We start from the raw sequence: 21,190 nt of genomic DNA, 5'->3' as shown, positions 1-21,190 counted from the left end.
TATATTTAAGAAATGGTTCCAATTGGAGAAAACTGACAGTTTGTATCTAACATTAGTCACAGAAGCTACCATGGATCATGGTTTGTTATCTGCAGCTGAATCGGAAGGAAGCCACTGTAGATACTGTGGCAAGGATTTTGTCATGAGAAGGAATGCTAGACGTCATGAGAAGAATGATTGTGCTAGAAACCCACTACGCAACATGTTAAGCTGTAATCGTTGTAGCAGGTTGTTAACACGAATTGACAGCTTAAAAAGACATGGTAGAACATGTAAAGTCAAGACTACTTACGGCATAGAGGACACCGATGAATCCACTAGACTAAAGAAGAGTGATCTGCATTACGACAATAATTTTCCTTGTCCTAAGCGTGATGGTATTAGCTCACCCGATCGTGAGGAAGAACATAAATTGAAGGATGCTAATGGCTTCGGGAAGACTGAAACTAATGTAAGTATCAACACCGTGAAAAGTGAGAATACATTCAAGCCTATATTCAGTAGATCCTCCATTCTTTGTAAAAATGATGGACTCCTAGAAAGGAAGCATGAAGACGATGAAGACACTTCGACATCATCGATAGCGAATTCATACGGTAATCTGGGTGAAGAGGATGTCTTCTACAGTGATTGTTACAGTGACTCTGATGCTGTTGACAAAGGCATAGACTGTGATGAAGCACCTAGAGCTGACAAGATCGAAGAATGTGGCGATGTCCTGAGACCGAAACGATGGAAACGTCGTGTTATAATAAATAAATCTGATAATGCTTATTATGATCACTGGGACGATTGTGATTATAAAAGAATTTATAATAAACAAGCAAGTAAGATGGTGGTAGAAGAGATTGATTACACGTCATGGATAGATCCAAACATATTGGTTGACCGGCTAAGACTTCTACATGGCTCGCTTTGTGCAGGAAACTATTCGTACATCAAAGAAATATCCTTCATAATCAAAGAACTGAGGAGAGCTGGCTACATACAATAATGGCTTCTTTTACTTGTATTTGGGTAATGTTGAGAAGTAATTAAATATTGAAAGTAAAAATTTAATATTTTTATTTCTTGTATTCCGATTTCCAACTAAGCCTGTGTGTTTCCGCTACTGTATGTATGATCATTCCGTTTCCTGTGTGTACTGTGTGTACGTTCCGTTTCCTGTGTGTACTGTGTGTACGTTCCGTTTCCTGTGTGTACTGTGTGTACGTTCCGTTTCCTGTGTATAATGTATGTACGTTCCGTTTCCTGTGTGTACTGTGTGTACGTTCCGTTTCCTATGTGTACTGTGTGTACGTTCCGATTCCTGTGTGTACTGTGTGTACGTTCCGTTTCCTGTGTGTACTGTGTGTACGTTCCGTTTCCTGTGTGTACTGTGTATACGTTCCATTTCCTGTGTGTACTGTGTGTACGTTCCGTTTCCTGTTTGTACTGTGTGTACGTTCAGTTTCCTGTGTGTACTGTGTGTACGTTCTGTTTCCTGTGTGTACTTTGTGTACGTTCCGTTTCCTGTGTGTACTGTGTGTACGTTTTGTTTCCTGTGTGTACTTTGTGTACGTTCCGTTTCCTGTGTGTACTGTGTGTACGTTCCGTTTCCTATGTGTACTGTGTGTACGTTCCGATTCCTGTGTGTACTGTGTGTACGTTCCGTTTCCTGTGTGTACTGTGTGTACGTTCCGTTTCCTGTGTGTACTGTGTATACGTTCCATTTCCTGTGTGTACTGTGTGTACGTTCCGTTTCCTGTTTGTACTGTGTGTACGTTCAGTTTCCTGTGTGTACTGTGTGTACGTTCTGTTTCCTGTGTGTACTTTGTGTACGTTCCGTTTCCTGAGTGTACTGTGTGTACGTTTTGTTTCCTGTGTGTACTTTGTGTACGTTCTGTTTCCTGTGTGTACTGTGTGTACGTTCCGTTTCCTGTGTGTACTGTGTGTACGTTCAGTTTCCTGTGTGTACTGTGTGTAGATTGCGTGTTGGAGCCGAGTAGACTTGTATCCATGTAGCTTCATAGACATGTAGTTTCGTAGCAATGCGGTCTTTTAGTCATGCAGTCTCACAGTCATGTTTAACTCGGAACCAGCTAGATCCTTTTAAACTCGTAGCCTTGTAGCATCGTAGTCTCTTAGACTCGTACCATTGTAGCCCAATATCATTGGAGCTGTTGAAAGAAAAGGCAGTTGGATCATTTGGAGCTGTTGGAGCTGTTGGAGCATTTGGAGCTGTTGGAGCTAAGAAGTAGTCGTTGCACGTCTATGCAGGGCTAAATGTTTATAAGATTGCTGGCTTTCGCAAGTAATCCTGTAGTAGGATAGAAATTGTGTAATAAATATTATGTTTGTAAAAGACTTTGTGGTGTTTTATTTCTCGAACCTTACACTTTTCTGGTATTTAAATTAAATTATATTTTAGCTTCGTCCAGGATCGTGCCAAGGACCTTAGTCGACCTAATTAATCAGTATATTGTTTGCAAATTTATTTAATGAATTTTTAACTTTTTCCTGAATTTCTAGGTTAATTATTACGAATATTCCAAAGATGTTGGTCTTGATGTCTGATAGGATGATGGTAGTAGAGGATTTATTTCTCTTTAAGAATGTTGAACATGGTTTCTTGAAATTATTATTTTTTTTTTCATAAAATTAAACTTTATTGCATCGATATAGTATCGAACCAAGGACTGGAGCGGATCGAATCAATATGTAAGTTAATGAGTGATTATTTTGATGAATTTTGGATTTTTTCCTGAATTCCTAACTAAATAATTACGGTTTTTCTAGATGGCGGCCAAATTTCAAGATGTCTGGTGTCACAGTAATAAATGATTACTGCACTCTAGTGGATAAGAACTAAACTAACATGGCGCCAGCGTACTCTCGCTGACGATACAATGATGATGGCTTCCAGCATCGAAGACAAGATGGCGGACATGGCATCATACTAGATGACATTATATATACTTTGAAAAAAAATTGGTGGGAGTCAGTCTGCCTGCAGCCACCACGAGGGAAGGATCGGTCGCCATTTTTTTTGCCCTCACCAGATTCGAACTGAGGACTCCGAGCTCAGTGTCGTAAAAGTTTTTTTTTTTTTATAAATTTAAAAAAAAATTTTCATTAAACTCGGATAATATATTTAAAGATGTCGGCCGTAACGGAAATTGCAACGGTGATGTCATCATCCAATATGGTTACTTGGAATAATGTAATCGGATGGATGGTTTGTTTGTCGCAAATATAAATGAAAAGCCATTCCCTTGCATTACTCTATCATCAAACCTAAACATATAAATGCATACTTATATATATTAAACGTAGTTTAGAATATGGCTTCATGTTCCAAACTTATCTCGACTTGTCTCGACTGGTTACACATTGCATAACACTTGTAGGTTTTTTAAATTCAAACTTGTCATCATCCGGCGACAATGCCTTGAACTAAAGATGGCCGACAGTGGCGCCATCTGGTAGCGACTTTATGAATTAAAGATGGCGGCAACAGAGAACTTGGTGAATACAGGCTACCGACTTGGCGACATCCGGCAGTAAATTTAAGAATTAAAGATGGCGACGGTGGCGCGCTCCGGCAGTAACTTTAAGAATTAAAGATGGCGGCGTCTCTGGCAACTAATTTTTGAATTTGGCGCGCGATACTAGCGACATCTACCAACCAACTTGAGGACCAAGATGGCTTCGCCTATGGCATCTAATTTTTGAATTTAGCGCCATCTGGTAGTCTGTGCTGGAATTAAAGATGGTGGCTGTATAATAATTTTAATTTCAAATGTGACGTCTTAGGTATGTATTAAGGAAGGCAAAAGATGGCGGCTGATGTTTACATCAAATTTCGAAAAGTTGAAGTTCGAAAAAAAAATTCGAATCCAAGATGGCGGCCGTGACGAAAAGTGCAACTGTGACGTCACGATTCGAAGTTGGTGGAAATTACTAGAAATACAAAATGGCAAATGGATTAGCATGGATTAACATATAAATTAGCATAGATTGGCATACGGATTAGCATAGATTGGCATACAGGTTAGCATAGATTGGTATACGAATTAGCATAGATTGGCATACGGATTGGCATAGATTGACATGGATTAGCATAGATTGGCATGGATTAGGTTAGGTTAGCATAGATTAGCATATGGATTAGGTTAGGTTAGGTTAGGTTAGGTTAGCATAGATTAGCATATGGATTAGGTTAGGTTAGGTTAGGTTAGCATAGATTAGCATATGGATTAGGTTAGGTTAGGTTAGGTTAGGTTAGGTTTGGGTAGGTTAGGTTAGGTTAGGTTAGGTTTAGTTTAGTTTAGTTTAGTTTAGGTTAGGTTAGCATAGATTAGCATATGGATTAGGTTAGGTTAGTTTAGTTTAGTTTAGGTTAGGTTAGGTTAGCATAGATTAGCATATGGATTAGGTTAGGTTAGGTTAGGTTAGGTTAGCATAGATTAGCATATGGATTAGGTTAGGTTAGGTTAGGTTAGGTTAGGTTTAGTTTAGTTTAGTTTATTTTAGTTTAGTTTAGGTTAGGTTAGGTTAGGTAAGGTTAGGTTAGCATAGCATAGATTAGCATATGGGTTAGGTTAGGTTAGTTTAGGTTAGGTTAGGTTAGGTTAGGTTAGGCTAGGTTAGCATAGATTAGCATATGGATTAGGTTAGGTGAGGTTAGTTTAGTTTAGTTTAGTTTAGGTTAGGTTAGGTTAGGTTAGGTTAGCATAGATTAGCATATGGATTAGGTTAGGTGAGGTTAGTTTAGGTTAGGTTAGGTTAGGTTAGGTTAGGTTAGGTGTGCGAAGGAAGTACCTACAGGCTCCGACCAACAGCGCTTCTCTGCTGTGAAGTATTAGGAGATCAGAACTTGAGAGGAGGTAGTAATAAAAACTTGCCGGTGCCGTTGCGCGTCGTGGAAGTAGAGCGCGCCAAAACACATGGTTGCCTGGCCGTATGTATCCGGCGTTCATAACACGTGTAGAAGTAGGCTTATATTCGTTACCTCCTGGCTGTTTATTACCGCCTAATACTTTTCAGAGCGAGACGTCCTGGCGAGCTGGTCTGTCCGTCCTCCTCCGTTCGTTCGTTACGTAACGGGACATTTTTTCGTGCGTACATGGCTGATGAACATAACGGGAACACTTTTTCGTGCGTGTATGGCCGGCGGAAGTGACGTAATCCAACATGGGTGATGAACGTAACGGGATACTTTTTCGTGCGTGCATGGCTGATGAACGTAACGGGACACTTTTTCGTGCGTACATGGCTGATGAACATAACGGGACACTTTTTCGTGCGTGTATGGCCGGCGGAAGTGACGTAATCCAACATGGCTGATGAAGCGAAGCCTTAAGGTGACTGCCGCGGATCCCCGATCCCCCACCACCCACCGGTGCCCCCATACGAACCAAATACATCTACTCCTGTACACGCATGTGGGCCATGCAGGGACATGTTCCCGCCTTGTCTCGACTCCTGCCGTGCTGCAGTTAGTTAGCACGCTCGCCGCCAGAGCAGCGCCACGGTGCCTGTACACGCATGTGGGCCATGCAGGGACATGTTCCCGCCTTGTCTCGACTCCTGCCGTGCTGCAGTTAGTTAGCACGCTCGCCGCCAGAGCAGCGCCACGGTGCCTGTATACGCATGTGGGCCATGCAGGGACATGTTCCCGCCTTGTCTCGACTCCTGCCGTGCTGCAGTTAGTTAGCACGCTCGTCGCCAGAGCAGCGCCACGGTGCCTGTACACGCATGTGGGCCATGCAGGGACATGTTCCCGCCTTGTCTCAACTCCTGCCGTGCTGCAGTTAGTTAGCACGCTCGCCGCCAGGGCAGCGCCACGGTGCCTGTACACGCATGTGGGCCATGCAGGGACATGTTCCCGCCTTGTCTCGACTCCTGCCGTGCTGCAGTTAGTTAGCACGCTCGCCGCCAGGGCAGCGCCACGGTGCCTGTACACGCATGTGGGCCATGCAGGGACATGTTCCCGCCTTGTCTCGACTCCTGCCGTGCTGCAGTTAGTTAGCACGCTCGTCGCCAGAGCAGCGCCACGGTGCCTGTACACGCATGTGGGCCATGCAGGGACATGTTCCCGCCTTGTCTCAACTCCTGCCGTGCTGCAGTTAGTTAGCACGCTCGCCGCCAGGGCAGCGCCACGGTGCCTGTACACGCATGTGGGCCATGCAGGGACATGTTCCCGCCTTGTCTCGACTCCTGCCGTGCTGCAGTTAGTTAGCACGCTCGCCGCCAGGGCAGCGCCACGGTGCCTGTACACGCATGTGGGCCATGCAGGGACATGTTCCCGCCTTGTCTCGACTCCTGCCGTGCTGCAGTTAGTTAGCACGCTCGCCGCCAGAGCAGCGCCACGGTGCCTGTACACGCATGTGGGCCATGCAGGGACATGTTCCCGCCTTGTCTCGACTCCTGCCGTGCTGCAGTTAGATAGCACGCTCGCTGCCAGAGCAGCGCCATGGTGCCTGTACATGCATGTGGGCCATGCAGGGACATGTTCCCGCCTTGTCTCTCATGCTGTGCTGCAGTTAGTTAGCACGCTCGCCGCCAGAGCAGCGCCACGGTGCCTGTACACGCATGTGGGCCATGCAGGGACATGTTCCCGCCTTGTCTCGACTCCTGCCGTGCTGCAGTTAGTTAGCACGCTCGCCGCCAGGGCAGCGCCACGGTGCCTGTACACGCATGTGGGCCATGCAGGGACATGTTCCCGCCTTGTCTCGACTCCTGCCGTGCTGCAGTTAGTTAGCACGCTCGCCGCCAGAGCAGCGCCACGGTGCCTGTACACGCATGTGGGCCATGCAGGGACATGTTCCCGCCTTGTCTCGACTCCTGCCGTGCTGCAGTTAGTTAGCACGCTCGCCGGCAGAGCAGCGCCACGGTGCCTGTACACGCATGTGGGCCATGCAGGGACATGTTCCCGCCTTGTCTCGACTCCTGCCGTGCTGCAGTTAGTTAGCACGCTCGCCGCCAGAGCAGCGTCACGGTGCCTGTACACGCATGTGGGCCATGCAGGGACATGTTCCCGCCTTGTCTCGACTCCTGCCGTGCTGCAGTTAGTTAGCACGCTCGCCGCCAGAGCAGCGCCACGGTGCCTGTACACGCATGTGGGCCATGCAGGGACATGTTCCCGCCTTGTCTCGACTCCTGCCGTGCTGCAGTTAGTTAGCACGCTCGCCGCCAGAGCAGCGCCACGGTGCCTGTACACGCATGTGGGCCATGCAGGGACATGTTCCCGCCTTGTCTCGACTCCTGCCGTGCTGCAGTTAGTTAGCACGCTCGCCGCCAGAGCAGCGCCACGGTAAATGTACACACATGTGGGCCATGCAGGAACATGTTCCCGCCGTGTCTCGACTCCTGCCGTGCTGCAGTTAGTTAGCACGCTCGCCGCCAGAGCAGCGCCATGGTGACTGTACACGCATGTGGGCCATGCAGGGACATGTTCCCGCCGTGTCTCGAATCCTGCCGTGCTGCAGTTAGTTAGCACGCTCGCCGCCAGAGCAGCGCCACGGTGCCTGTACACGCATGTGGGCCATGCAGGGACATGTTCCCGCCTTGTCTCGACTCCTGCCTTGCTGCAGTTAGTTAGCACGCTCGCCGCCAGAGCAGCGCCACGGTGCCTGTACACGCATGTGGGCCCGCAGGGACACCTTCCCGCCGTGTCTCGACTCCTGCCTTGCTGCAGTTAGTTAGCACGCTCGCCGCCAGAACAGCGCCACGGTGCCTGTACACGCATGTGGGCCATGCAGGGACACCTTCCCGCCGTGTCTCGACTCCTGCCTTGCTGCAGTTAGTTAGCACGCTCGCCGCCAGAGCAGCGCCACGGTGCCTGTACACGCAAGTGGGCCATGCAGGGACAACTTCCCGCCGTGTCTCGACTCCTGCCGTGCTGCAGTTAGTTAGCACGCTCGCCGCCAGAGCAGCGCCACGGTGCCTGTACACGCATGTGGGCCATGCAGGGACACCTTCCCGCCATGTCTCGACTCCTGCCGTGCTGCAGTTAGTTAGCATGCTCGCCGCCAGAGCAGCGCCACGGTGCCTGTACACGCATGTGGGCCCGCAGGGACACCATCCCTTCGTGTCTCGACTCCTGCCGTGCTGCAGTTAGTTAGCACGCACGCCGCCAGAGCAGCGCCACGGTGACTGTACACGCATGTGGGCCCGCAGGGACACCTTCCCGCCGTGTCTCGACTCCTGCCGTGCTGCAGTTAGCACGCTCGCCGCCAGAGCAGCGCCACGGTGCCTGTACACGCATGTGGGCCCGCAGGGACACCTTCCCGCCGTGTCTCGACTCCTGCCGTGCTGCAGTTAGTTAGCACGCTCGCCGCCAGAGCAGCGCCACGGTGCCTGTACACGCAAGTGGGCCATGCAGGGACACCTTCCCGCCGTGTCTCGACTCCTGCCGTGCTGCAGTTAGTTAGCACGCTCGCCGCCAGAGCAGCGCCACGGTGCCTGTACACGCATGTGGGCCATGCAGGGACACCTTCCCGCCATGTCTCGACTCCTGCCGTGCTGCAGTTAGTTAGCATGCTCGCCGCCAGAGCAGCGCCACAGTGCCTGTACACGCATGTGGGCCCGCAGGGACACCATCCCTTCGTGTCTCGACTCCTGCAGTGCTGCAGTTAGTTAGCTTGCTCGCCGCAAGGGCAGCGCCACGGTGCCTGTACACGCATGTGGGCCTGCAGGGACACGTTCCCGCCGTGTCTCGACTCCTGCCGTGCTGCAGTTAGTTAGCACGCTCGCTGCCAGGGCAGCGCCACGGTGCCTGTACACGCATGTGGGCCTGCAGGGACACGTTCCCGCCGTGTCTCGACTTCTGCAGTGCTGCAGTTAGTTAGCTTGCTCGCCGCAAGGGCAGCGCCACGGTGCCTGTACACGCATGTGGGCCTGCAGGGACACGTTCCCGCCGTGTCTCGACTCCTGCCGTGCTGCAGTTAGTTAGCACGCTCGCCGCCAGGGCAGAGATACGGTGCCTGTACACGCATGTGGGCCTGCAGGGACACGTTCCCGCCGTGTCTCGACTCCTGCCGTGCTGCAGTTAGTTAGCACGCTCGCCGCCAGGGCTGCGCCACGGTGCCTGTACACGCGTGTGTGCCCGCAGGGACACCTTCCCGCCGTGTCTCGACTCCTGCCGTGCTGCAGTTAGTTAGCACGCTCGCCGCCAGAGCAGCGCCATGGTGACTGTACACGCATGTGGGCCATGCAGGGACATGTTCCCGCCGTGTCTCGAATCCTGCCGTGCTGCAGTTAGTTAGCACGCTCGCCGCCAGAGCAGCGCCACGGTAAATGTACACACATGTGGGCCATGCAGGAACATGTTCCCGCCGTGTCTCGACTCCTGCCGTGCTGCAGTTAGTTAGCACGCTCGCCGCCAGAGCAGCGCCATGGTGACTGTACACGCATGTGGGCCATGCAGGGACATGTTCCCGCCGTGTCTCGAATCCTGCCGTGCTGCAGTTAGTTAGCACGCTCGCCGCCAGAGCAGCGCCACGGTGCCTGTACACGCATGTGGGCCTGCAGGGACACGTTCCCGCCGTGTCTCGACTCCTGCCGTGCTGCAGTTAGTTAGCTCGCTCGCCGCCAGAGCAGCGCCACGGTGCCTGTACACGCGTGTGGGCCATGCAGGGACACCTTCCCGCCGTGTCTCGACTCCTGCCGTGCTGCAGTTAGTTAGCACGCTCGCCGCCAGAGCAGCGCCACGGTGCCTGTACACGCATGTGGGCCATGCAGGGACACCTTCCCGCCGTGTCTCGACTCCTGCCGTGCTGCAGTTAGTTAGCACGCTCTTCGCCAGAGCAGCGCCACGGTGCCTGTACACGCGTGTGGGCCATGCAGGGACACCTTTCCGCCGTGTCTCGACTCCTGCCGTGCTGCAGTTAGTTAGCACGCTCGCCGCCAGAGCAGCGCCACGGTGCCTGTACACGCATGTGGGCCTGCAGGGACACCTTCCCGCTGTCTCGACTCCTGCCGTGCTGCAGTTAGCACGCTCGCCGCCAGAGCAGCGCCACGGTGCCTGTACACGCATGTGGGCCTGCAGGGACACCTTCCCGCTGTCTCGACTCCTGCCGTGCTGCAGTTAGTTAGCACGCTCGCCGTTAGAGCAGCGCCACGGTGCCTGTACACGCATGTGGGCCATGCAGGGACACCTTCCCGCCGTGTCTCGACTCCTGCCGTGCTGCAGTTAGTTAGCAAGCTCGCCGCCAGAGCAGCGCCTCGGTGCCTGTACACGCATGTGGGCCATGCAGGGACACCTTCCCGCCGTGTCTCGACTCCTGCCGTGCTGCAGTTAGTTAGCACGCTCGCCGCCAGAGCAGCGCCACGGTGCCTGTACACGCATGTGGGCCATGCAGGGACACCTTCCCGCCGTGTCTCGACTCCTGCCGTGCTGCAGTTAGTTAGCACGCTCGCCGCCAGAGCAGCGCCACGGTGCCTGTACACGCATGTGGGCCTGCAGGGACACGTTCCCGCCGTGTCTCGACTCCTGCCGTGCTGCCGTTAGTTAGCACGCTCGCCGCCAGAGCAGCGCCACGGTGCCTGTACACGCATGTGGGCCTGCAGGGACACCTTCCCGCCGTGTCTCGACTCCTGCCGTGCTGCAGTTAGTTAGCACGCTCGCCGCCAGGGCAGCGCCACGGTGCCTGTACACGCATGTGGGCCTGCAGGGAAACCTTCCCGCCGTGTCTCGACTCCTGCCGTGCTGCAGTTAGTTAGCACGCTCGCCGCAGGCAGCGCCACGGTGCCTGTACACGCATGTGGGCCTGCAGGGACACCTTCCCGCCGTGTCTCGACTCCTGCCGTGCTGCAGTTAGTTAGCACGCTCGCCGCCAGAGCAGCGCCACGGTGCCTGTACACGCATGTGGGCCTGCAGGGACACGTTCCCGCCGTGTCTCGACTCCTGCCGTGCTGCAGTTAGTTAGCACGCTCGCCGCCAGAGCAGCGCCACGGTGCCTGTACACGCATGTGGGCCTGCAGGGACACGTTCCCGCCGTGTCTCGACTCCTGCCGTGCTGCAGTTAGTTAGCACGCTCGCCGCCAGAGCAGCGCTACGGTGCCTTACACGCATGTGGGCCATGCAGGGACACCTTCCCGCCGTGTCTCGACTCCTGCCGTGCTGCAGTTAGTTAGCACGCTCGCCGCCAGAGCAGCGCCACGGTGCCTGTACACGCATGTGGGCCATGCAGGGACACAATCCCGCCGTGTCTCGACTCCTGCCGTGCTGCAGTTAGTTAGCACGCTCGCCGCCAGAGCAGCGCCACGGTGCCTGTACACGCATGTGGGCCATGCAGGGACACCTTACCGCCGTGTCTCGACTCCTGCCGTGCTGCAGTTAGTTAGCACGCTCGCCGCGAGAGCAGCGCCACGGTGCCTGTACACGCATGTGGGCCTGCAGGGACACCTTCCCGCCGTGTCTCGACTCCTGCCGTGCTGCAGTTAGTTAGCACGCTCGCCGCCAGAGCAGAGCCACGGTGCCTGTACACGCATGTGGGCCATGCAGGGACACCTTCCCGCCGTGTCTCGACTCCTGCCGTGCTGCAGTTAGTTAGCACGCTCGCCGCCAGAGCAGCGCCACGGTGCCTGTACACGCATGTGGGCCTGCAGGGACACGTTCCCGCCGTGTCACGACTCCTGCACTGCTGCAGTTAGTTAGCACGCTCGCCGCCAGGGCAGCGCCACGGTGCCTGTACATGCATGTGGGCCTGCAGGGACACGTTCCCGCCGTGTCACGACTCCTGCACTGCTGCAGTTAGTTAACACACTCGCCGCCAGGGCAGCGCCACGGTGCCTGTACACGCATGTGGGCCATGCAGGGACACGTTCTCGCCGTGTCTCGACTCCTGCACTGCTGCAGTTAGTTAGCACGCTCGCCGCCAGGGCAGCGCCACGGTGCCTGTACACGCATGTGGGCCTGCAGGGACACGTTCCCGCCGTGTCTCGACTCCTGCACTGCTGCAGTTAGTTAGCACGCTCGCCGCCAGAGCAGCGCCACGGTGCCTGTACACGCATCCATGCAGGGACACGTTCCCGCCGTGTCTCGACTCCTGCCGTGCTGCAGTTAGTTAGCACGCTCGCCGCCAGGGCAGCGCCACGGTGCCTGTACACGCATGTGGGCCTGCAGGGACACGTTCCCGCCGTGTCTCGACTCCTGCCGTGCTGCAGTTAGTTAGCACGCTCGCCGCCAGAGCAGCGCCACGGTGCCTGTACACACATGTGGGCCATGCAGGGACATGTTCCCGCCTTGTCTCGACTCCCGCCGTGCTGCAGTAAGTTAGCACGCTCGCCGCCAGAGCAGCGCCACGGTGACTGTACACACATGTGGGCCATGCAGGGACATGTTCCCGCCGTGTCTCGACTCCTGCCGTGCTGCAGTTAGTTAGCACGCTCGCCGCCAGAGCAGCGCCACGGTGCCTGTACACGCATGTGGGCCATGCAGGGACATGTTCCCGCCGTGTCTCGACTCCTGCCGTGCTGCAGTTAGTTAGCACGCTTGCCGCCAGGGCAGCGCCACGGTGACTGTACACACATGTGGGCCATGCAGGGACATGTTCCCGCCGTGTCTCGACTCCTGCCGTGCTGAAGATAGTTAGCACGCTCGCCGCCAGAGCAGCGCCACGGTGCCTGTACACGCATGTGGGCCAGCAGGGACACCTTCCCGCCGTGTCTCGACTCCTGCCTTGCTGCAGTTAGTTAGCACGCTCGCCGCCAGAGCAGCGCCACGGTGCCTGTACACGCATGTGGGCCATGCAGGGACACCTTCCCGCCGTGTCTCGACTCCTGCCTTGCTGCAGTTAGTTAGCACGCTCGCCGCCAGAGCAGCGCCACGGTGCCTGTACACGCATGTGGGCCCGCAGGGACACCTTCCCGCCGTGTCTCGACTCCTGCCTTGCTGCAGTTAGTTAGCACGCTCGCCGCCAGAGCAGCGCCACGGTGCCTGTACACGCATGTGGGCCCGCAGGGACACCTTCCCGCCGTGTCTCGACTCCTGCCTTGCTGCAGTTAGTTAGCACGCTCGCCGCCAGAACAGCGCCACGGTGCCTGTACACGCATGTGGGCCATGCAGGGACACCTTCCCGCCGTGTCTCGACTCCTGCCTTGCTGCAGTTAGTTAGCACGCTCGCCGCCAGAGCAGCGCCACGGTGCCTGTACACGCAAGTGGGCCATGCAGGGACAACTTCCCGCCGTGTCTCGACTCCTGCCGTGCTGCAGTTAGTTAGCACGCTCGCCGCCAGAGCAGCGCCACGGTGCCTGTACACGCATGTGGGCCATGCAGGGACACCTTCCCGCCATGTCTCGACTCCTGCCGTGCTGCAGTTAGTTAGCATGCTCGCCGCCAGAGCAGCGCCACGGTGCCTGTACACGCATGTGGGCCCGCAGGGACACCATCCCTTCGTGTCTCGAATTCTGCCGTGCTGCAGTTAGTTAGCACGCACGCCGCCAGAGCAGCGCCACGGTGACTGTACACGCATGTGGGCCCGCAGGGACACCTTCCCGCCGTGTCTCGACTCCTGCCGTGCTGCAGTTAGTTAGCACGCTCGCCGCCAGAGCAGCGCCACGGTGCCTGTACACGCAAGTGGGCCATGCAGGGACACCTTCCCGCCGTGTCTCGACTCCTGCCGTGCTGCAGTTAGTTAGCACGCTCGCCGCCAGAGCAGCGCCACGGTGCCTGTACACGCATGTGGGCCATGCAGGGACACCTTCCCGCCATGTCTCGACTCCTGCCGTGCTGCAGTTAGTTAGCATGCTCGCCGCCAGAGCAGCGCCACAGTGCCTGTACACGCATGTGGGCCCGCAGGGACACCATCCCTTCGTGTCTCGACTCCTGCAGTGCTGCAGTTAGTTAGCTTGCTCGCCGCAAGGGCAGCGCCACGGTGCCTGTACACGCATGTGGGCCTGCAGGGACACGTTCCCGCCGTGTCTCGACTCCTGCCGTGCTGCAGTTAGTTAGCACGCTCGCTGCCAGGGCAGCGCCACGGTGCCTGTACACGCATGTGGGCCTGCAGGGACACGTTCCCGCCGTGTCTCACTTCTGCAGTGCTGCAGTTAGTTAGCTTGCTCGCCGCAAGGGCAGCGCCACGGTGCCTGTACACGCATGTGGGCCTGCAGGGACACGTTCCCGCCGTGTCTCGACTCCTGCCGTGCTGCAGTTAGTTAGCACGCTCGCCGCCAGGGCAGAGATACGGTGCCTGTACACGCATGTGGGCCTGCAGGGACACGTTCCCGCCGTGTCTCGACTCCTGCCGTGCTGCAGTTAGTTAGCACGCTCGCCGCCAGAGCAGCGCCACGGTGCCTGTACACGCATGTGGGCCTGCAGGGACACGTTCCCGCCGTGTCTCGACTCCTGCCGTGCTGCAGTTAGTTAGCACGCTCGCCGCCAGAGCAGCGCCACGGTGCCTGTACACGCGTGTGGGCCATGCAGGGACACCTTCCCGCCGTGTCTCGACTCCTGCCGTGCTGCAGTTAGTTAGCACGCTCGCCGCCAGAGCAGCGCCACGGTGCCTGTACACGCGTGTGGGCCATGCAGGGACACCTTCCCGCCGTGTCTCGACTCCTGCCGTGCTGCAGTTAGTTAGCACGCTCTTCGCCAGAGCAGCGCCACGGTGCCTGTACACGCGTGTGGGCCATGCAGGGACACCTTCCCGCCGTGTCTCGACTCCTGCCGTGCTGCAGTTAGTTAGCACGCTCGCCGCCAGAGCAGCGCCACGGTGCCTGTACACGCATGTGGGCCTGCAGGGACACCTTCCCGCTGTCTCGACTCCTGCCGTGCTGCAGTTAGCACGCTCGCCGCCAGAGCAGCGCCACGGTGCCTGTACACGCATGTGGGCCTGCAGGGACACCTTCCCGCTGTCTCGACTCCTGCCGTGCTGCAGTTAGTTAGCACGCTCGCCGTTAGAGCAGCGCCACGGTGCCTGTACACGCATGTGGGCCATGCAGGGACACCTTCCCGCCGTGTCTCGACTCCTGCCGTGCTGCAGTTAGTTAGCACGCTCGCCGCCAGAGCAGCGCCTCGGTGCCTGTACACGCATGTGGGCCATGCAGGGACACCTTCCCGCCGTGTCTTGACTCCTGCCGTGCTGCAGTTAGTTAGCACGCTCGCCGCTAGAGAAGCGCCACGGTGGCTGTACACGCATGTGGGCCATGCAGGGACACCTTCCCGCCGTGTCTCGACTCCTGCCGTGCTGCAGTTAGTTAGCACGCACGCCGCCAGAGCAGCGCCACGGTGCCTGTACACGCATGTGGGCCTGCAGGGACACGTTCCCGCCGTGTCTCGACTCCTGCCGTGCTGCCGTTAGTTAGCACGCTCGCCGCCAGAGCAGCGCCACGGTGCCTGTACACGCATGTGGGCCTGCAGGGACACCTTCCCGCCGTGTCTCGACTCCTGCCGTGCTGCAGTTAGTTAGCACGCTCGCCGCCAGGGCAGCGCCACGGTGCCTGTACACGCATGTGGGCCTTCAGGGAAACCTTCCCGCCGTGTCTCGACTCCTGCCGTGCTGCAGTTAGTTAGCACGCTCGCCGCCAGGGCAGCGCCACGGTGCCTGTACACGCATGTGGGCCTGCAGGGACACCTTCCCGCCGTGTCTCGACTCCTGCCGTTCTGCAGTTAGTTAGCACGTTCGCCGCCAGAGCAGCGCCACGGTGCCTGTACACGCATGTGGGCCTGCAGGGACACGTTCCCGCCGTGTCTCGACTCCTGCCGTGCTGCAGTTAGTTAGCACGCTCGCCGCCAGAGCAGCGCCACGGTGCCTGTACACGCATGTGGGCCTGCAGGGACACGTTCCCGCCGTGTCTCGACTCCTGCCGTGCTGCAGTTAGTTAGCACGCTCGCCGCCAGAGCAGCGCTACGGTGCCTTACACGCATGTGGGCCATGCAGGGACACCTTCCCGCCGTGTCTCGACTCCTGCCGTGCTGCAGTTAGTTAGCACGCTCGCCGCCAGAGCAGCGCCACGGTGCCTGTACACGCATGTGGGCCATGCAGGGACACAATCCCGCCGTGTCTCGACTCCTGCCGTGCTGCAGTTAGTTAGCACGCTCGCCGCCAGAGCAGCGCCACGGTGCCTGTACACGCATGTGGGCCATGCAGGGACACCTTCCCGCCGTGTCTCGACTCCTGCCGTGCTGCAGTTAGTTAGCACGCTCGCCGCGAGAGCAGCGCCACGGTGCCTGTACACGCATGTGGGCCTGCAGGGACACCTTCCCGCCGTGTCTCGACTCCTGCCGTGCTGCAGTTAGTTAGCACGCTCGCCGCCAGAGCAGCGCCACGGTGCCTGTACACGCATGTGGGCCATGCAGGGACACCTTCCCGCCGTGTCTCGACTCCTGCCGTGCTGCAGTTAGTTAGCACGCTCGCCGCCAGAGCAGCGCCACGGTGCCTGTACACGCATGTGGGCCTGCAGGGACACGTTCCCGCCGTGTCACGACTCCTGCACTGCTGCAGTTAGTTAGCACGCTTGCCGCCAGGGCAGCGCCACGGTGCCTGTACATGCATGTGGGCCTGCAGGGACACGTTCCCGCCGTGTCACGACTCCTGCACTGCTGCAGTTAGTTAACACACTCGCCGCCAGGGCAGCGCCACGGTGCCTGTACACGCATGTGGGCCATGCAGGGACACGTTCCCGCCGTGTCTCGACTCCTGCACTGCTGCAGTTAGTTAGCACGCTCGCCGCCAGGGCAGCGCCACGGTGCCTGTACACGCATGTGGGCCTGCAGGGACACGTTCCCGCCGTGTCTCGACTCCTGCACTGCTGCAGTTAGTTAGCACGCTCGCCGCCAGAGCAGCGCCACGGTGCCTGTACACGCATCCATGCAGGGACACGTTCCCGCCGTGTCTCGACTCCTGCCGTGCTGCAGTTAGTTAGCACGCTCGCCGCCAGGGCAGCGCCACGGTGCCTGTACACGCATGTGGGCCTGCAGGGACACGTTCCCGCCGTGTCTCGACTCCTGCACTGCTGCAGTTAGTTAGCACGCTCGCCGCCAGGGCAGCGCCACGGTGCCTGTACACGCGTGTGGTCCCGCAGGGACACCTTCCTGCTGTCTCGACTCCTGCCGTGCTGCAGTTAGTTAGCACGCTCGCCGCCAGGGCATCGCCACGGTGCCTGTACACGCATGTGGGCCATGCAGGGACACCTTCCCGCCGTGTCTCGACTCCTGCACTGCTGCAGTTAGTTAGCACGCTCGCCGCCAGGGCAGCGCCACGGTGCCTGTACACGCGTGTGGGCCCACAGGGACACGTTCCCGCTGACGCCTGGGCCAGAGGCGGACGGACAGCCCTACCTGCTGCTCGCTGATTGGGCGCCGCGCGGCTGCGCCCTCGTCATGGTGCACGACTACGACATCTACTTCCGGCCGTCTGCGCGCGCGCCGCACAGCTACCGGGTCACCGCCAGCGCTGTGCCGGGCATCGTGGGCAACGGAGTCGCCGACTGGCTCTACGAGGGTCAGTGCTGCCACCTGTAACACACGCACCTGTACGTTCCGATACGATAAGTTCCCAGCACGGGTGTCATTCAGGTGCACATACACAAACAGATATTGCTGTCTACTTTAATACAAATATAATATACTCTGTTCTGTTTAATCTCATAATAGCGAAACAACTGTGACATTACCGCCACCTTTTATGCCTTTTTGGTAATTTTATTTTAAGTTAATATTGCCGTAATTTAATTTATATTTTTTTTTAGTAATAAACCTATTATAAGAGCCATAAATTTGGGTGAGTTTAGCCTTAAGTTGGCAATAACTTTCCAGAAAAAAACAGAACATACTGTCACACGTAAAACATTTGAAATGTATTTTATTATATATTTATATAGTTAAATGTTATATGTTTATTCTCGTATAAATGGCTACCATTTATCATAGCTTTATTTTAGCTTGAGATATTTTAAAGTAATAAAACAGTTGGACTCTTGATAGTGCGTTAACGGTCTCTGTAGCGCGCGGGAGCTCCTGCCGGGTGTAGTGGGGGGGGTGGAGTGGGGGGAGGCCTCGAGCGACCGGCACTCATGAACGATAGACTGGCGCGAGAGTTTAACGTTGCGCTGTGACAGCTGACCGAGTGATAACGGTCTTTCCAAATGACACAGTAATGCTTAATTAACTTTTACGATACGTGGTCCGTACCGGCATTGCAAAATGAAACAGAGGCGTGTGATTGTGCTGAGATTCGTTTCTCCTTGCAAGCCTGTGTACGCACTGGTGCGTGTAACTAACCACTGTCAGAAAAATCCTGAAGGGCTGCCCTTCCAAGGGGCAATAATTCAGACAAACTTTCAAAAACACCACTGTTACAGATATCCTGATGGGCTGCCCTTCCACGGGGCAACAATTCAGGATTATAAAATTACGAAAATAGACACATTTTAAGATACTGGAAGGGCTGCCCTTCCAGCCGCTTTACAAACTAACCACTGTCAGAAAAATCCTGAAGGGCTGTCCATCCAAGGGGCAACAATTCAGACAACCTTTCAAAAACACCACTGTCAGAAAAAACCTTGATGGGCTGCCCTTCCAAGGGGCAACAATTCAGACAACCTTTCAAAAACACCACTGTCAGAAAAAACCTTGATGGGCTGCCCTTCCAAGGGGCAACAATTCAGACAAACTTTCAAAAACACCACTGTCAGAAAAATCCTGATGGGCTGCCCTTCCAAGGGGCAGCATTTCAGTCGCCCCCAAATATCGATCGTCGTCGATGCGGGCGATGCCGCGTGTGTTGCAGAGGAGATCCTGCGGGCCAGCCGGGCGCTGTGGATGTCGGACGACGGCCACATGATGCTGTACGCCACCTTCAACGACACGCGCGTGGAAGAGCAGCGCTTCCCCTGGTTCGGCGCGCCCGACGACCGTCGCTACCCGGAGATCAGGAGCCTGCGCTACCCCAAGGTAGCCCAATTCAGTTTCCAACTGCTTGGCTGAGGGGGCTACAATCTTCGAGGATAACGAGAATTCCAATCGCATGGGTGGAATAGTTAGGTACGTGGTGAGGCAACCGTGCTTCAGGGACGACGCCACTCCCAATGCATGCGCTAGCGGTCAAATGGGAAGACGACAAAAGGTAGGGTGGATAGGAACACGGCATCGCATGCTATATGCTAGTTGCAGTGGCGTAGCCAGGATTTGTGTATGGGGGGTGTTAAGAAGCATGCCTCCCCCCCTCCTCGTATTAAAGCGGAGGGTCCTGATGGCCCTCCCCCGGGAAAATTTGGATTTTAAGGTGTAAAATAGCGCTATTTTAGTAGTTTTCGGTACTTAAATTTAAATATTGTAATGAAATTTTTTTTATTAATTTTAATATGAAATTTGTTTGAGTGATGAATAAGAAATTAATTAAAGATTTGGTGCTAAGGTTTGGGGGGGGGGGGGGGGTTGAACACCTAACCCCCCCCCCCCCCCCCCTGGCTACGCCCCTGGCTAGTTGTAACGGTCGGAAGAGGAGATGGTAGGGGAGAGGTAGAAATGATGCAGCAGTGATGCTACGGAATTCTCTCGTAATGCTGCTTCTGTTTGTCTACTTCTCAGTTTTGCGTAACGGCTTCAGATTGGCACTACCATATATATTTTTTTAAATTTTATTTTAAAAAATCTGAAAATTATTTATTTGTGTGGAAAAGAGTTATGATTTGTGCATATAAGTCAAAATATACAAAAACTCTATTTCTGAAGCATATATATATATTTATTTTTTTTTGAAATTGTGAGAATCTTGGCGACACGAAAATTGGATACTTTGAAATGTTTGCTACGACCAGAGGCGAGGCGTCCATGGAAGCTGTGGAAGCGGCGCTTCCCTTCCATTAACCAGTAAACAACAATAAAAATATTTAATTTTTATATTATCTGGAAAATGTAATAAGTAACAAAAAAAATCATGGGCATTGTAGATGCATGTCACAATCTAACCGTACGAGCAGTCCGCCCATACTAACAACGACCAGCTGCTATCTGCGCGCGCAGCTGGACTGGTGCTTCTATCTAGGAGGGATAAAAGCAGTGTTGCCAGACGTACCCGAATTCGGGTACGCATACCCGAATTACTGTGTTTGTACCTGGTACCCGAGAAGACTTGCTCGGGTACGCAAATGTACCCGAATTTTAGAAAACGAAAAAATCAATAGTAATAAATTCTCAACTTTATTATTTTAATAAAATATTTCTGTTTTATAACAGTAACTTTGACGTCGGCCCAAAGGCCTCCTTAACTCTTACAGGCCTATATGTCACGCCAATGCCTTCTCCTGCCGAGTGTTGCTTCGTGGAAGTGTTTCTACTCGCCGAGGGTGCAGTGTAGACTTGTGTTTCCTTTTGTATGTACTTATTTTGTATTGTATTTCATTTCAGATTAATTTGTTTTTATAGTTCATATTTCATTTATTTTATTGGTATTATTCACCGGGCGCCTAGGCCGTGGTTCTCCGCCTGTGGCCAATCCGCGCGTTCCGCGGGCTCGCTGAGGAGGGGAGTCAAGGTCGCGGCACGTGGGAGGGGAGTCAAGGTCGCGGCACGTGGGAGGGGAGTCAAGGTCGCGGCACGTGGGAGGGGAGTCAAGGTCGCGGCACGTGGGAGGGGAGTCAAGGTCGCGGCACGTGGGAGGGGAGTCAAGGTCGCGGCACGTGGGAGGGGAGTCAAGGTCGCGGCACGTGGGAGGGCAGTCGCGCTCGAGAGACGCAGGGAGACGTCGCTCCACAGCTAGGCCTTTTTAGTCGCGATTACAGTAAGGGTGGGACGCCCCTTGCAGTGTGCGGGGAAACTAAAGCGTGCGGAACCGGGCATCGCCCTTATCGAGATTGCCACAGGCGGGACCACGGTAGCCCCATGTAAATGGTATGTTTTATCGTACATAGAACCCGGAAACTTCATGCGGACTTTTATTTCCTAAAGTCGTCCTGGGCAGGCTAGATCCCTTAGGCCACGAGGCACGAACCCTAATCTGCCGCCCCTGAGCAGCTGGAGATGCACCACTAATAACAGGGACTATCCGCAGCCTTGTCAACTTTATTTGTTAATATTAGTGAGATAACTCTAGAGTTAGGTTTGACCCAACAAACTTGGAACATATTGGGGATTTACAGGTAAACGAATAGTAAATATGAAATATTTTTGTGTGTAGAACCACTTGCTTGAGTTACTTGTTTTTATGTATTACTACTCCTGCGTTTTTAATTGTGCATGGTTTACATGAATGAAATTATTCAATAA

At 55.2% G+C, this 21,190-nt stretch overlaps 1 protein-coding gene across 1 annotated transcript in view; it reads left to right on the top strand.

The window, feature by feature from the left end:
* The window catches only part of LOC134528588 (dipeptidyl aminopeptidase-like protein 6), a 226,063-nt gene that overhangs the window by 169,001 nt on the left and 35,872 nt on the right, over positions 1–21,190 (top strand). Inside the window, exons 6-7 of the mRNA XM_063362340.1 lie at positions 17,215–17,426; positions 18,714–18,877. Of these exons, the coding sequence (XP_063218410.1) occupies positions 17,215–17,426; positions 18,714–18,877 (376 nt within the window). The remainder of the gene's footprint in view (positions 1–17,214; positions 17,427–18,713; positions 18,878–21,190) is intronic.

The sequence above is a fragment of the Bacillus rossius genome, chromosome 1 (genome assembly GCF_032445375.1).
Source record: "Bacillus rossius redtenbacheri isolate Brsri chromosome 1, Brsri_v3, whole genome shotgun sequence".
NCBI classification, from domain to species: domain Eukaryota; kingdom Metazoa; phylum Arthropoda; class Insecta; order Phasmatodea; family Bacillidae; genus Bacillus; species Bacillus rossius.
The sequence above is the reverse complement of the archived record's forward strand: the minus strand, read 5'-3'. Positions and strand labels throughout refer to the sequence as shown.